We start from the raw sequence: 12,744 nt of genomic DNA, 5'->3' as shown, positions 1-12,744 counted from the left end.
AGTCATGTGGCACCAGAGGGGCAGCTGTATCAACAGGCCCCTTGCAGGTCCACACACAACACGACTAGAGACTGAGTTCTAAATAAGGCAGAAGGTAAGAATGAGCAGGGAGGAGACACGAGGTCTCTTGTACAAGGAGTTGTTAGCTGGCCTGAGCAGAGAGGGCAAACTCTATAGTCCAGCCCTGCTGTCTTAGACAGGCCGGTGCCACCGCTGTTGTGCAACCGCCGCTGTGGGCTCTCTGCTTGTGTGCGAGGTGTGCTTTGAGGCCCTTCCGGAAGGTGGTATGCCTGACACTTTGATCGGCATTATCTGCAGCCTGGACACGGATTGCTGCAATATCCTTGGGATGCAGTGTCTGTATGGTTATAATGATCTAAAAGGCATGTAATAAAAAAGCCATTTTTGAGTTTGTGGCTTTGTGTATCCTCTGGGTGACAGGTATACCCAGGAAGAACAATGAAGAGTCAGTATATCTGATTCACATTAACCAGTTCTGGACTAACTTTCTCTCTTTGGGCCTCACTTTCCTCAACTGAAAAACAGCTGTTTTTAGCTCCCCTACTGCCTTCTGGCTCCAGCGTTCTGAGACCTGGAGCCACACAGCAAAGAGCCTTGGGCTGCAGGTAAGGAGAGGAACACAGAGCCTCACAAGACCATGGGGTCACCAGGTTAGGGTTCTTCATCACAGTCATAACCAATGTCCTTTATTTAGTAGGGGGAGGGGTTTGCAGTGGCCAGGGCGTGCTAAGTGTGAAAAAGGCCACATTTGGCCACTGGGCAAGTGTCCCCAACAAATTCCAACGCTGGAACTTGTCCAGTATGCATCCCCTGGTGAAGCCACATCTCACCACCCAGGCGTCCAGCCCTCGGAGCCCAGCTAACACCCTTCCCTCTTTGCTTTTCTCCAACCACTTCTTTGGGAGTCTCCTTCTCACTTCCCGTAGTTAGCTAAAACTCTTCTCATCTTTGCCCTCAGTGAGAACTATTGGGAACAACTTGCTATATTAAGGTATGCTATGTATTTGTACTTTAACAAGGTTAATTAATGCAAGTGGCGTTAACTTCACGGGGTTCCAGGCAAAGTGGATAGGAAGCTAAGGAAAAGTGGAGGGGATGGGGAAGTCCCCAAGGCTCCTGGAGCTTGGGCTGAGCCCTTTACTCACCTCCACACGCCCTGACTTCTGGTGTGCAAAGTGGCACAGTTGAGTCCTGTCACGTGTCACCCGGTAGGTTACAAATAGCACGTGGATTAGCAAACCCATCCTGAACCTTCTGGTTCAAGGGCAGGGAAAGTTACCAGTTTAATTCCAGCAGATCATTAGCGACTCAGAACTGGGAAGGGGGTTCTAAGGCCAAGGAGGGGTGCGAGCAGACCTCCGAGTGAGGCAGGGAGGGCTGGCCCGGAATGGAGACAGCCAGGGTCCTGCTTCAGCCTAGGAGCTAGGATGGCTCGGATGTGGAGAACCCTCGTCTCCTAATGGCGCACAAGTTTCTGGAACCTGGTATCTATCTCTATAACCTCCTCACCGGGGAACTCTCGGAGGAGGACTTGCTCCAGTGACCCCCAGTCAAAGTCTGTGGAACGGCAGCAGGAACACAGGGCTACTGGATGGACCCTTCCCAGGCCGCGGGGCGGCCGAGAGAGCGGCGGCGGGAACGCGGGGGGCCCCACGCTGCCGCCACGCTGGTAGTGCAAAAGCCCATTCCCTTTCTCATGCCCCCTCCCCCGAACCCTGGAAGCTAGCCTCGGCCGGCGCAACGCGCAGTTCGGACAGCCAGGAGTCCCTCGACTCGCCACCGATTCCCCTGGGGCTGCAGACCTGGGGGGCGGTGCGGGTGCTCATTTACACCCGGGTTCTTCGCGCGCACAGCCACGGGCTCGGAAGCGGCCGGGTCCCCCAGACCTGGACGGCGAAGCCGCACCTCACTCTCCACTGCCAGGCCGGGCGCGCTTCCGTCCCCGAAGGGCAGCACCCGGTGCCGGCCAGCTCCCGCCAGTCGGCCCTGCCCTGTCCGCCGTCCCCAGCCGCCGCGCCCTCCCGGCGCCGCCTCCTCCTGTAAATACAGTGGCGGCCCGCCCTCCGCAGGTGGGAGCCTGCGGAGGGGTTCTGCGATCAGCCGGCTGCCCGCGGCCGGCGCTGCACCGCTGAGCGCCTACCCCGAAACCCACGCCAGGCTCCCGGGAAGCGCCCCGGCGCGGCCAGCACGCTCGCTAGACGGAGCCGCAGGTAAGCGACTCCGGACCCCGAGCCTCACCGGGTCCCGGGGACCTGCGCTCGCAGCCCGCCGGGCTGGCGCCGCGTTGTTACGCCCGAGGCTTGTTGCCAGGAGCGGCTCCAGCGCCGAGGACCGTGCGCCGACCTGTGCCCGAGGGAGCCGCGTGCCCAGCCGCTCGCTCGGGGCTGCTGCGCCGGATCTCCCTAAAACCCACGGGGCTATTTCCCGTGAAAGACGTTTGCCTTTTTGCCTGGATCCCCAACCGCACCAGAGCTCTGGAAGTTCTTAGGTGCTGCTGAATTGGAAATGCCCTTAGGAAAAGGGATAGGGTGTTAGGGAGGTGAGTTTGGCTTCAGCGAAATTAAGTGTAGGTTGGCATTTGGAAAAGGTTACACTTTCTGTTAGTGTAGGTGTCCGTGTGTCTGTGTGAGTTCATGTATAGAGAGAATCGACAGACAGACTGACCCACACGTTCTTTTGCTTCAGGGACTAACACGTCTGTGCTTACTCCACCAGGCCACGGAAAGAAGCCTAAATCCAGTTTGGGGCTTCTGTTTTCTTTACTGGTATTTGGGAATTTGCCTTGAGATGCTTGAAGCCTTGCGACTCACTTCAAAACGGAAGGTGCCGGGAACACAATGAATCCCTGATAGGACTTTGTAGCAGAGAATCGCCCTTATCCCAGAGCTAGCAAAAGGGATAACATGATTCAGAAACTTTAAAAAATATTGGTACAATACTTTAAATCTCTTTGTCTCAGCTTCACTGCATCTTCATAAATATAGTTTGTCCAAGTTTAAAAATAAAATCTTATTTCCCTCCTACACTTCCTTTTTTCTTCAACTTCCTTTTGATTCTATCATACTTTTTCCTGGAAAAGTACTTCCTCATCTAAGACAGGCTGTTTGCTTTCCTTACCCACACTGGCCCGGCTTGGTCCCGATTTGGGTTTGTCCAGATGGCCTTGGCCTCGGTCTTGAGCTCCTTCATGTGACCATGGATGCAAATGGCATAAGATATTTTAAAGGTTCTCTTTCCTTGAGCAGTGAAGACAGTCTTCACGCTGGGAGTGTCTTCTCGAATGCCCCGACTTGAAAGGTCCTGGTAAAATACCCGCCCGTTAGAGTAGAGTGAACCGGGTAACGGAATACCGAAGTCAGTGTGTGTGCACCAGACCACTCTGAAACAGCTGCTCCGGGTTTATTTAATCTGTGGTACCCGTGAGGAACAGGGCTTGGGTGATCTTGTGGAAGGTGCTTTCTCACTTGATTTCACTCCTGCTCTTCTTTCAAAGTCAAGTTCTATTGCCATTTAGTGCTTTGTAACTGGTGATTTTATCAGCTGTTTGTTTTTAACAGCCTCAGCCTCTTTGTGGAAGTGGGTGGCACCAAGGAGGGGGGCAAGTGAGAGGCTGCCTGGCCACCTGGGAGACAAGGCTCCGCCTCACCGGCTCTGCCACCCTCCCCAGGTCATCCCGGCCCCCCCACCCCCCAGCAGCCAGGCCACCAGATTCCAGGCCAAGGAAGCCCCTGAGTGAGAACTCAAGAATCACATTTTGACAGAAGTAACTTAATAACCACTAAGCCCACTGAGTTCCCAAACTGCCTTCCTGTTCAATTGAAACTTGGCTCTCCTGTCGATGTAGCCTTAGAATAAAGCACGGAATGGAAAGTTGCTGCGGGTCTGAAACAGGAAATGGAAAGTTAGTTACTGAACAAAAATGTACTGACATGGAAATGCTCAGAGCAGCTGTGATGAAACGTGGAACGTCTGTAAATCAAAAATAATCCTTGTGGTTGTTCCCTCACTCACCATTGTTGTTTTTCTTTTTTTGCCTGAGAGTGTGAGTTTGTAAGACTTAGAACAGGAAAAGCCACATCCAGTTACTTGTGTTCTATGTTTTTTTAAATATTTACTAAAAATAAAAAAATTAGCCTGGCTGGTGTGGCTTAGTGGATTGACTGCTGACCTGCAAACCAAAGGGTTGCCAGTTCGATTCCTAGTCAGGGCACATTCCTCGGTTGTGGGCCAGTTCTCTGGTGGGGGGTGCACAGGAGGCAACCACACATTGATATTTCTCTCCTCTTTCTCCCTCCCTTCCCCTCTCTCTAAAATAAATAGAATCTTTTTTAAAATTAAAAAATTAATTACAGTAGACATTCAATATTCCATTAGTTTAAGATGTACAACATAGTGATTAGACAGTTATGTAACTTACAAAGTGATCACCCCAGTAAGTTTAGTAACTCCCTGACACCATACACAATTATGACAGTATTATTGACTGTATTTTCTATGCCATAATTTACAGCCCCGTAAAGAGTTTTGTTTTTGTTTTTTAGATATACTCTTAGGTACATGGTAACTGCATTTCCTCTTCTTGAATATCTTCATAAAATTAAGTATTCAGGAGTTCCTGAATGCCAGTCCTTCTGACTCATGAGCCAATTCATTGTTCTGCAGTGTGTCCATTGGATAGAGTTCTACTCCCTATGATTTCATCCTGGTGTGACTTCTGACGGCCAGCGAGAGGACAGGGTGGGTCAGGAACACCTGTGCCCACTTTAATTTGGAGTTTGGTTATGTTTGCAGAGCTGTGGGCACCACTGGAGGGAAAGGAACACACCCCACCCCTCCCTGGGGCGGGGGCCTCTCCTGGCCATGTCTCCTGCAGCCGCTGAACCAGGCGGGGCCCAGCAAGACAGGCATGTCAGCATGCTCATTTTCTTCCTTTTCGTCTTTGGTGCCATCCTGCTGTTTGTGGGAGTCCTGCTCTCCATCTTCGGGTTCCAGGCATGCCAATACAAACCCCTCCCGGACTGCAGCATGGTGCTGAAGGTCGTCGGGCCTGCGTGTGCCGTGGTCGGGCTTGCGGCTGTGATCCTGGCCCGCTCCCGGGCACTACGTCAGTTCCGTGAGGGGCGCCTTCGAGGCCACCAGGCGGACCCTGACCAAGCCTTCATCTGCGGAGAGAGCCGCCAGTTTGCCCAGTGCCTCATCTTTGGATTTCTCTTTTTGACCAGCGGCATGCTCATCAGCATACTGGGCATCTGGGTCCCTGGCTGTGGTCCAGACTGGGAGCAGGAAACGCTGAATGACACAGACACTGCCAACGAGGAGCCCCAGATCTGTGGGTTCCTGTCCTTGCAGATCCTGGGGCCCTTGATTGTGCTCATGGGATTGTGTTTCTTCGTGGTGGCCCACGTTAAGAGGAGAAACAACTTGGGTGAGGACCAGCATGCCTCCGAGAGTGAAGACAGACAGACCCAGAGCACGGAGCCTGTCCAGGTCACCGTAGGTGGGTGGCTGTCGTTCCTGTGCTTGCTCACATCACAGTGGCTGTCGTATCCAGGCTTCTCTGGGCTGCCCTTGGGTCTGGCCTAGATTCACTGTCTCTGTCTCTGTCTCTCTCTTTCACACACACACACACACACACACACACACACACACACACACAGTGTTGCTGCAAAGGTAAGCCCCAGAGGAGTCCTTGTACACATCATTTTGTCCCAGCAATTCATTATTATTTAGCAAAAACTTTTGGACTCTAAGTGGTGACTTTGAGGTAACAAAGCAAATCAAGAGGAAAGTGAGAAGAACCTCAGAGACGATCTGTGAGTCCTCTGTCACCTTAGGGACCTGCCAAGTGATCCTCTTTCCCCCACTGTTCTCACACTGAAACCTGTGGCACTTGGCCTTGGCGGGCACGTGAGTTCTCATCCCCAGCTGTCGCTGGTTGACTGCCTTGGGTAAGTCCTTAACCTCTCGTGGCCTTAGTTTACATGTCTATAAAATGAGCTTTGCCCTTCTAAGATTCCTTCCAGCACTAACTTCCAGGTCCTCTATGTTCTGAGGGACCTTCCATTTTCTTCATTGTTCTTTACTTTCTGTAACTTCAGGATTAGAGCAAAGTTTGGAAGCAGAGGCATAAATGGAAACAAAGTATGACAACACCTGTCACTTCTTTCCCCCATGGAATGCCTAGAAATTCCTTTTGGGTCCCCTGGGTCTGGCTGAATAGATGGATTATCCCAGAGTCAACTCCCCAAAGAACACCACCAGTAGCGCTGGCCTCAGCTTCACACAATCAGGGGAAAACCCCATCACTTCTCATCTTTGCAAGTTACTTTTTTTCCCCAGCCTCCCACTCTTGAAAGGATGAAGCTCTGAAGCCACAGCCTTGACATCTAAAAGGCCAGGCAAAGAGAATCCCAGAGCAGAAAGCTTGGAGGGAACAGAGAAGGAGGGTGCGAGTGAGATGATCCTCATGTGGTGGCTGCAGCCAGAGCCAGCAGGGCTCACGGAGCACAGGCAGGCACTTCCCTGGGCTGCGGGCCCTGGGACCAGGACTCAGGGAGAAAGGGAAGGTGGACTCAGACAGCCCTTGCTCCAAGCCTGGGTTGGTGCTCCCAGCTTGCTTCTCCGTGCATTTATGTACGTCAGGGGACAGTACAGGTATTAGTCATGATAGATAACACATACATAACATTTATTCTTGTGCCAAACACCCATCTAAGTGCAGTTAGCATGTGCTCTTCAAGGGCCTATTGTATGAAATTCCTTCACACCTACAACAACCCACTGAGGCAGGTACTCTTAGTACCCCCAAGTTAGAGATGAATAAACTCTTAACCCTGAGGCCCAGGGTCACCAAATAACCTGCCTAAGGTCACACAGTAGCCAGTGGCAGAGCCAGGACCCAAACCCAGGTGGGTTGGCCCTTGCACAGCACCCTCCCCAATGCACTGAGCTGTGTTTCTGTGTCTGCTCTTCCCATCTTCCCCAGGTGTCCTGGGTAGTTGTCACATGACAAAAGGGCTCACCCAGTAGAGACCATTCCGAGTCCTTCCAGGGAGCAAAGTGGGGCCCAGATGAAGGCACTGGTGAGGTGCGCAGTCTTTTCTTCGTTGAGAGCATTTTGAGGTGTGCCCTTTGGACTTGCTATCAGGAGAACTTCTGGGTGCCTCTGTCCTGGTGGCTAGAATGGGAGGTGTCAGGGAGCAGGGCTGCTGGTGCTGGGGTGGGGAGACTCCTGGGCAGTCTGGTCTGATGTCGGCACTGCACTGCATAGTTTAAAGTCTTTGCCACTTAACCCTTTAAGTCCCATCAAGCCTGTGAAAATCTGACACCCTAGCTCCTTGTTTTTTCTCCTTTGATATTATGGGATAAGGGTTAAAGCTTTATAAATCATTTGTGACTTTTGGCACAATTCATAAGGTCCTGGACATTGTCTCTCAAAGGTCAGTTCTGCCTTACGAGTGAAGTTGGGGGACTAAGAGGCAGCTCTTGGACCTAAGTCCCAGAATTCAGCTGTTCCCAGGGCGGAAGTCTCTCCCACCGCCCAGTAGATGCACCAGCGATGTCCACATTGTGGACACACTCAGCGCTGGACCCTGGCTACACAGGCAGGTGTAGGAGATAGTCCTCCCTCAGGGGCCTGTGCTGTGAAGGCACAGAGAACCTCAAGTTCTTCAGGCCTGGGGAAGGGGAAACCCCGGGGGGCGATGGGACATCTTTGCTGGTGAAAGCAGATTGCAAGGTGAGGGAGGGCTGGAAATGGACCGTGCAGGAAGGACAAGCCCCAGAGATAACGGGTGACTTTGAACATTTCCTTATTTGTGTTTGATAGGTCACTGGCCTGCCTTAGAGGCTTATGCCCCGGTCCTGTGTTCTCCAGTGTGTAACTAAAAGTGAGCGCTTAACCTTGCTTCCTCTGACCTACCCAGACCTTCTGAAAAAAATGAGAAGACAACCATTATGTTTTATCAAGTCTGGGTTAGCGAGGAAAGCTCGAACAACTAGGAGTGATGGAGGTAATGGGTTTTCTGAAGGGCTAAGTTACCTCCCGGGAAGTGCTTCGGGCACTGAGGTGGAGAGTGGAACCACTGGCCACGGCTGCCAGTTGGGAATCTTTCTTCAGACATGCAGATCAGTGCCTCTTGTTGGGCAGTGAGAAGAAGGCACCTCTGAGGGTGCAGAGCAGCTGACAGAGTTTGCTCTGGGCCCAACTCTGTTTCAGTGGCTGCACAGGAACCCAATCCTCCTACCCGTCCTGAGGCAGGTGCAGGCAGGTGCAGTTATGGCCTGCAGTTTACAGATGTGGCAGCTGAGGTCTAGAGGGGTTAAAGAACTTGGTCAGGGCCATGCTGGCTTGGTAACTGGCAAATGGAACCCTGGGAGCTTTACGGAGTCCTGCCCCTGCCTAGGCAAGCATCAGATCTGCCGCCCACCGCCGCTGCAAACCCAGCTCCTTCCCTGCAAACCCAGCTCCTTCCCCAGAGAAGTGCTCTCTCCTCCTTCATGTTTCCTGTGCTGTCATGTGGTGCCGCTGACTCCCAAAGGCTGTCCTCAAACCTCTATGTAGTGGTGCTTGCCTCAGGGCTAGAATGTTCTGGGCAACTCACCTGGTGCATTTTGTATTGGAATTGGAACACAGCTTAGTGCTTGCATCTGGTCCCGAGTGTCTCCTCCCCAAAACACAGGTGTGTGTGCTGGGAATGCTAAAAACAAGATGTTTGAGTTTAACTTTGTTTTGTGAGGCTTGGGTGAATTGCCGGTAGATAAAAGACTACAAGAGCATAAACCACAGCTGTGGAATACCAGCGCTAGGCTGCAGGGTAGCTGGTTGTCATTTGTTCAGAGGTGAAACTGCATGTGAGAGACAAGACACTTTATCCAACAGCCAACCTTTGATGAATGAAAATTGTAAGTTAAAAATGAGAAAAGCTTTAAAGCTGTGGACAGGGCAAGCGAGGCACATTGTTAGGAAATGCTTCATTGAAGCACTGTCACTCAGACTTGCAATGAAGTACAGGTCAACTGTTTTTTAAAAATTGTGTTAAAACACATGTAACATAAAATTCACCACCCTGACCCTCCTTAAGAGTGTGGTGGCGTTACGTGCATTCACAATGCTGTGCAGCCGTCACCCCTCGCGACTGTCAGAAGTTTCCCATCAGCCCCCACAGGGACTTGGCACCCAGGAGACACCAGTGCCGTCCCCCTTGCTCCCAGCCCCTGGGAACTTCTACCCTCCGTCTCTGTAAGTCTGATCAGCCCTCTTTTGAATTCTGGAGTTGGCACAGGTGTTTTGACCATTTCTATCGATGGGCTAAATACGTAATTAATTTATTTTGCTCTTGCTAATTTGTTTGCATTTATTACTCATGGATCTTCAACAAAATATTGTGTTTCCTTAGGTGATGCCGTGATAATATTCCCGCCCCCTCCACCACCTTACTTTCCTGAGTCTTCAGCTGCTGCAGCGCCTCGAAGTCCTGGGGCTAACAGTTCGCTTCCAAATGAAAGTCCGCCTTCCTATTACAGTATTTTTAACCACAGGTAAGACTTTCCATTTAAAGTTCATGGGCAGCATTTTAATCTTTTTTAGGCCTGTATTTAGGCCAAATCAGCTTTAAGGCTGTTGGACAGGAGTAAACATCAGAGTGTGAATATCTTTTTTTGCTGTCATTATGAAAGAATTGTTGCCTTAATATTAACAGTGCCTTTCAGGGGACTTTGGGCAACATGTAGGTTACAGATTATAAAAGTGGTTGTGCTCGGCTCACGCGAAGCCTTCTCCAGGCATTTTACTGTGTGTTCCTAGCAGGGGCGACCCTCAAAATGTTCAGCAACCCATCAGCCACACTGAGCACTGAGCAAGGGCTTGGAGGCCCCCCACGTGCTGCTTTAGATTGTGGGGAGGTGCAGGACCCCAGGGGACCTCTAACAGAGGCACCCGAGTGACTGGCTAAAGTCACCTGCACCTGACCTGACCAATCTGCCTGTTCCCCTCAATAATAAGTTGTTCCCGGGGCCTCAGAGCCTTCTCAGATTGATTGAAGGGAAATGTAAGATCCACAGCCCCACCCCACAAATTAGGGGGTGTATCAGGGATCCGATGCAATAGCGGACATCTAAGTGCCTTTTCTTTGAGGCAGAGGGACACAGCTGTAGGTTTTGGAGTCAGCCCAGGGGGCTGCAAGCAGCGGTTAGTTAGCCCAGTTCACAATGGGCAAAGGTCGGAGGGGGCTGAGTCCAAGGACAGGCCTGAGGTAACAGGAGCCTAGAACCATGGTATGTGGGAAGGAACCTGGAATGAACAGGACAGTGAGGAAGAGCAGAGGTCAAGGGTGAGTGACAGGGACAGTGGATGCCGCTGCCTGAGGAGGAGGTGGGACTGAGCTCGGTGCAGGTGGGGGGAAGATGGGGAGACGCTTGTGTTGGAGGAGTAGTGAGATGTGGCTTCTCCAGGTAGACTGGAGGGCACTTTCAAGGCACTGGGTCTTGACCAAGAGATGGAACTGGGGAGAGGTTGCTGAAACCAGGGGGTCAGGGAGTTATGACTTGCAGAGGGCCCACAGGGGCAGGTGTGACAGGAAGGAGTTCCTGAAGTGCCAGGGAGGAGCAGGGCTGGCGAAGGCTCTGGCACCTTCTCAAATGAGAAACCAGGATGCAGGCAGTGAAGGAAGAATTGCTGGGAGATTTCAAAAGGCAGGTGAGCGGATGAGCAGGACTCGGTGACAGGCCACTTTCCAGGCACTAAGACTTGTGCCTTTTTGAACGGAGTGGGAAGCAGGGCCTGAGGGGCGCAGTGAGCATGCTGTGGGTGGTGCTGCCTTGGCTGGCCACCCACCTTCTCAGGCGCGTGTTCTTGTGCTTCAGATGGGGTGGTGAGCTGGCAATCCCGCCAGTCATGGATGTGGGAACTGCCCTGCATGGAAGAAGGGGAGGTTAGGTTCTGGACATTTGTAGGATTCTGTTAGTGACTTTTTCTACTCTTTTCTCCAATGATGAACTTCTCCAAGCCCTAAAAGAAACATCTATTAACCTTAGTAAATAAAACAAAAACTACTCCTACTATTGCTTCGATGGTTTCTGTGGGCCAGAGTCTGGCTTCTCTCGCATGACCTCATGTACTTCTCCTAGTCTTGGGAGGTGTGCACTGCTCTCCCCATTTTACAGGGGAGGGCCTGCGGCTTAGAGATCACGTCGCTAGAAGGCAGCAGCACGTAAACTCAGATGCAGGTGGGTGGACCTGTGGCCGACCCCCACCCCGTCAGTGAAGCACACCTTCCTGCTTTCTCCCAGTTTGTGGCCTAATGATTTAATTGTCTATTTGCATAAGGTCGTCTGCCTTTTGTTAGCCGCCTTAGGGGACAAAGTAGTAGAGAACAGTGACTCACATGTGTGTGTGCGTGTGCGCGTGTGCTCTTTGGACGGCCCCTCTACATTTGTGCTCCCTGTCTTTTCGGTGACAAAGGAAATGACGACAGGAGGGAGACTGTCTTAATGTTACGATCGGCTCTAAGGAAAGTAAGGGACAAGGAACTGAAACATAGGTATAAACAGAATGTGGAAAAAATTGCTCCTTAGGTCCTTGCATGTTTGAAAAGAACCTTCTTCCTTAAGGTGTGTTACTCTTTCCCTCTCCTCCCTTTCCCGTCCTCTCTCCCTTTCCAGCAGGACCCCGGCTCCTGAGGACCAAGGCACTGCCTCTGTGAGGGAGCACGTGCCCATATACACTATTTCTGGGGCTCCTCCATCCTCGGAGAGCGCACACACTCCACAGCTCTCGTCTGAATCGCCTCCCAGATATGAAGAAAAAGAAACTGCTACAGCCACAGCCTTGTCTCCTTCTCCTCCGCCTCCCCCACCATGAACTATGGACTCCAGTTCAGTTTTATATAGAACCAATCACTATTTTATTTAACTTTTTTTTTTTAATAAAAAATACAATTGCATTGGCTGTGTTCTGATTTCCCGGTGTGGCATCAACACCCGTGACAAGCGCCCACCTGTGTGCGAGGGCCAGGGCGGAAAGTTGAGGTGGGGGGGTGTGTGGCATCCTGAGCTAAGGCCCAGGTGAGGCGCTCTGGGGCTTCAGAGTGTCCCTGCAGCAGGAGGAGAAGAGCAGGTGTTCAGTAATTAGCACTCTGCCCTGCCCTAGGGGTGGACAAACAAAGGTTCTCTCTTGTAATTTCTTATGGGCAAGACCCCCAGTTCAAGTTCTTCTAGGTAATTAAAGGGGCAGAGGGACAGACTTTTCTCTTGTAGGGTCTCAGTTGTCTTTAGCTCAAAATAATCTACATACCACAGGAGCACATCTTGGCTTGGGGTCACTCATTAAATCCCGACACAGGTTAGGGTGTTAGGACTTCAGACGCCAGGGGAGGAAAAGGGCCCCCTGGCTGGATGGATGCTTAAGCTCCTTCTCTCACTCAGACCTACCATTCCAGGCAGTCAGTAGGATCATTCCTATTGGAGGGGGAAAAAAAAAAAGGCTGGGACAAGCTAATGAACTTATTCAAGGTCACATGCTTCTAAATGGAGAGGCAGGGTTTTGAACCCCTCTCTGCAGTTTCCAAAAGCTAGGCGGGTATTTCAGGATGCTGTGCTGTCAAAGGCAGCTAGAAGTGGTCATTAATGTTTAGTTGGGTCCCTTCTGCTTCCAGTGTTAATCACTTCTGGATTGCTCTCCTAATTTCTGTTATTTCTTCTTCCTCTTCTTTCCTTTTCTCTTTC

At 51.5% G+C, this 12,744-nt stretch overlaps 1 protein-coding gene across 2 annotated transcripts; it reads left to right on the top strand.

Moving 5' to 3' along the window:
- The first annotated feature begins 1,267 nt into the window (after positions 1–1,267).
- Positions 1,268–11,963, top strand: TMEM171 (transmembrane protein 171). Of its 2 annotated transcripts, none has more exons than XM_045848355.1 (4): positions 1,268–2,231; positions 4,813–5,518; positions 9,420–9,561; positions 11,686–11,963. In XM_045848355.1, the coding sequence occupies exons 2-4, from the start codon at positions 4,882–4,884 to the stop codon at positions 11,879–11,881; spliced, it is 975 nt and encodes a 324-aa protein (XP_045704311.1). In that variant the 5' UTR covers positions 1,268–2,231; positions 4,813–4,881; the 3' UTR covers positions 11,882–11,963. The 2 variants fall into 2 exon arrangements, with proteins under 2 accessions (XP_045704311.1, XP_045704310.1); XM_045848354.1 differs by having other exon boundaries at positions 1,269–2,231; positions 11,683–11,963.
- The last annotated feature ends 781 nt before the right edge of the window (positions 11,964–12,744 follow it).

Source organism: Phyllostomus hastatus, unplaced genomic scaffold (genome assembly GCF_019186645.2).
Source record: "Phyllostomus hastatus isolate PE091 unplaced genomic scaffold, TTU_PhHast_1.1 phas_contig_58, whole genome shotgun sequence".
Lineage (NCBI taxonomy): Eukaryota > Metazoa > Chordata > Mammalia > Chiroptera > Phyllostomidae > Phyllostomus > Phyllostomus hastatus.
The sequence above is the reverse complement of the archived record's forward strand: the minus strand, read 5'-3'. Positions and strand labels throughout refer to the sequence as shown.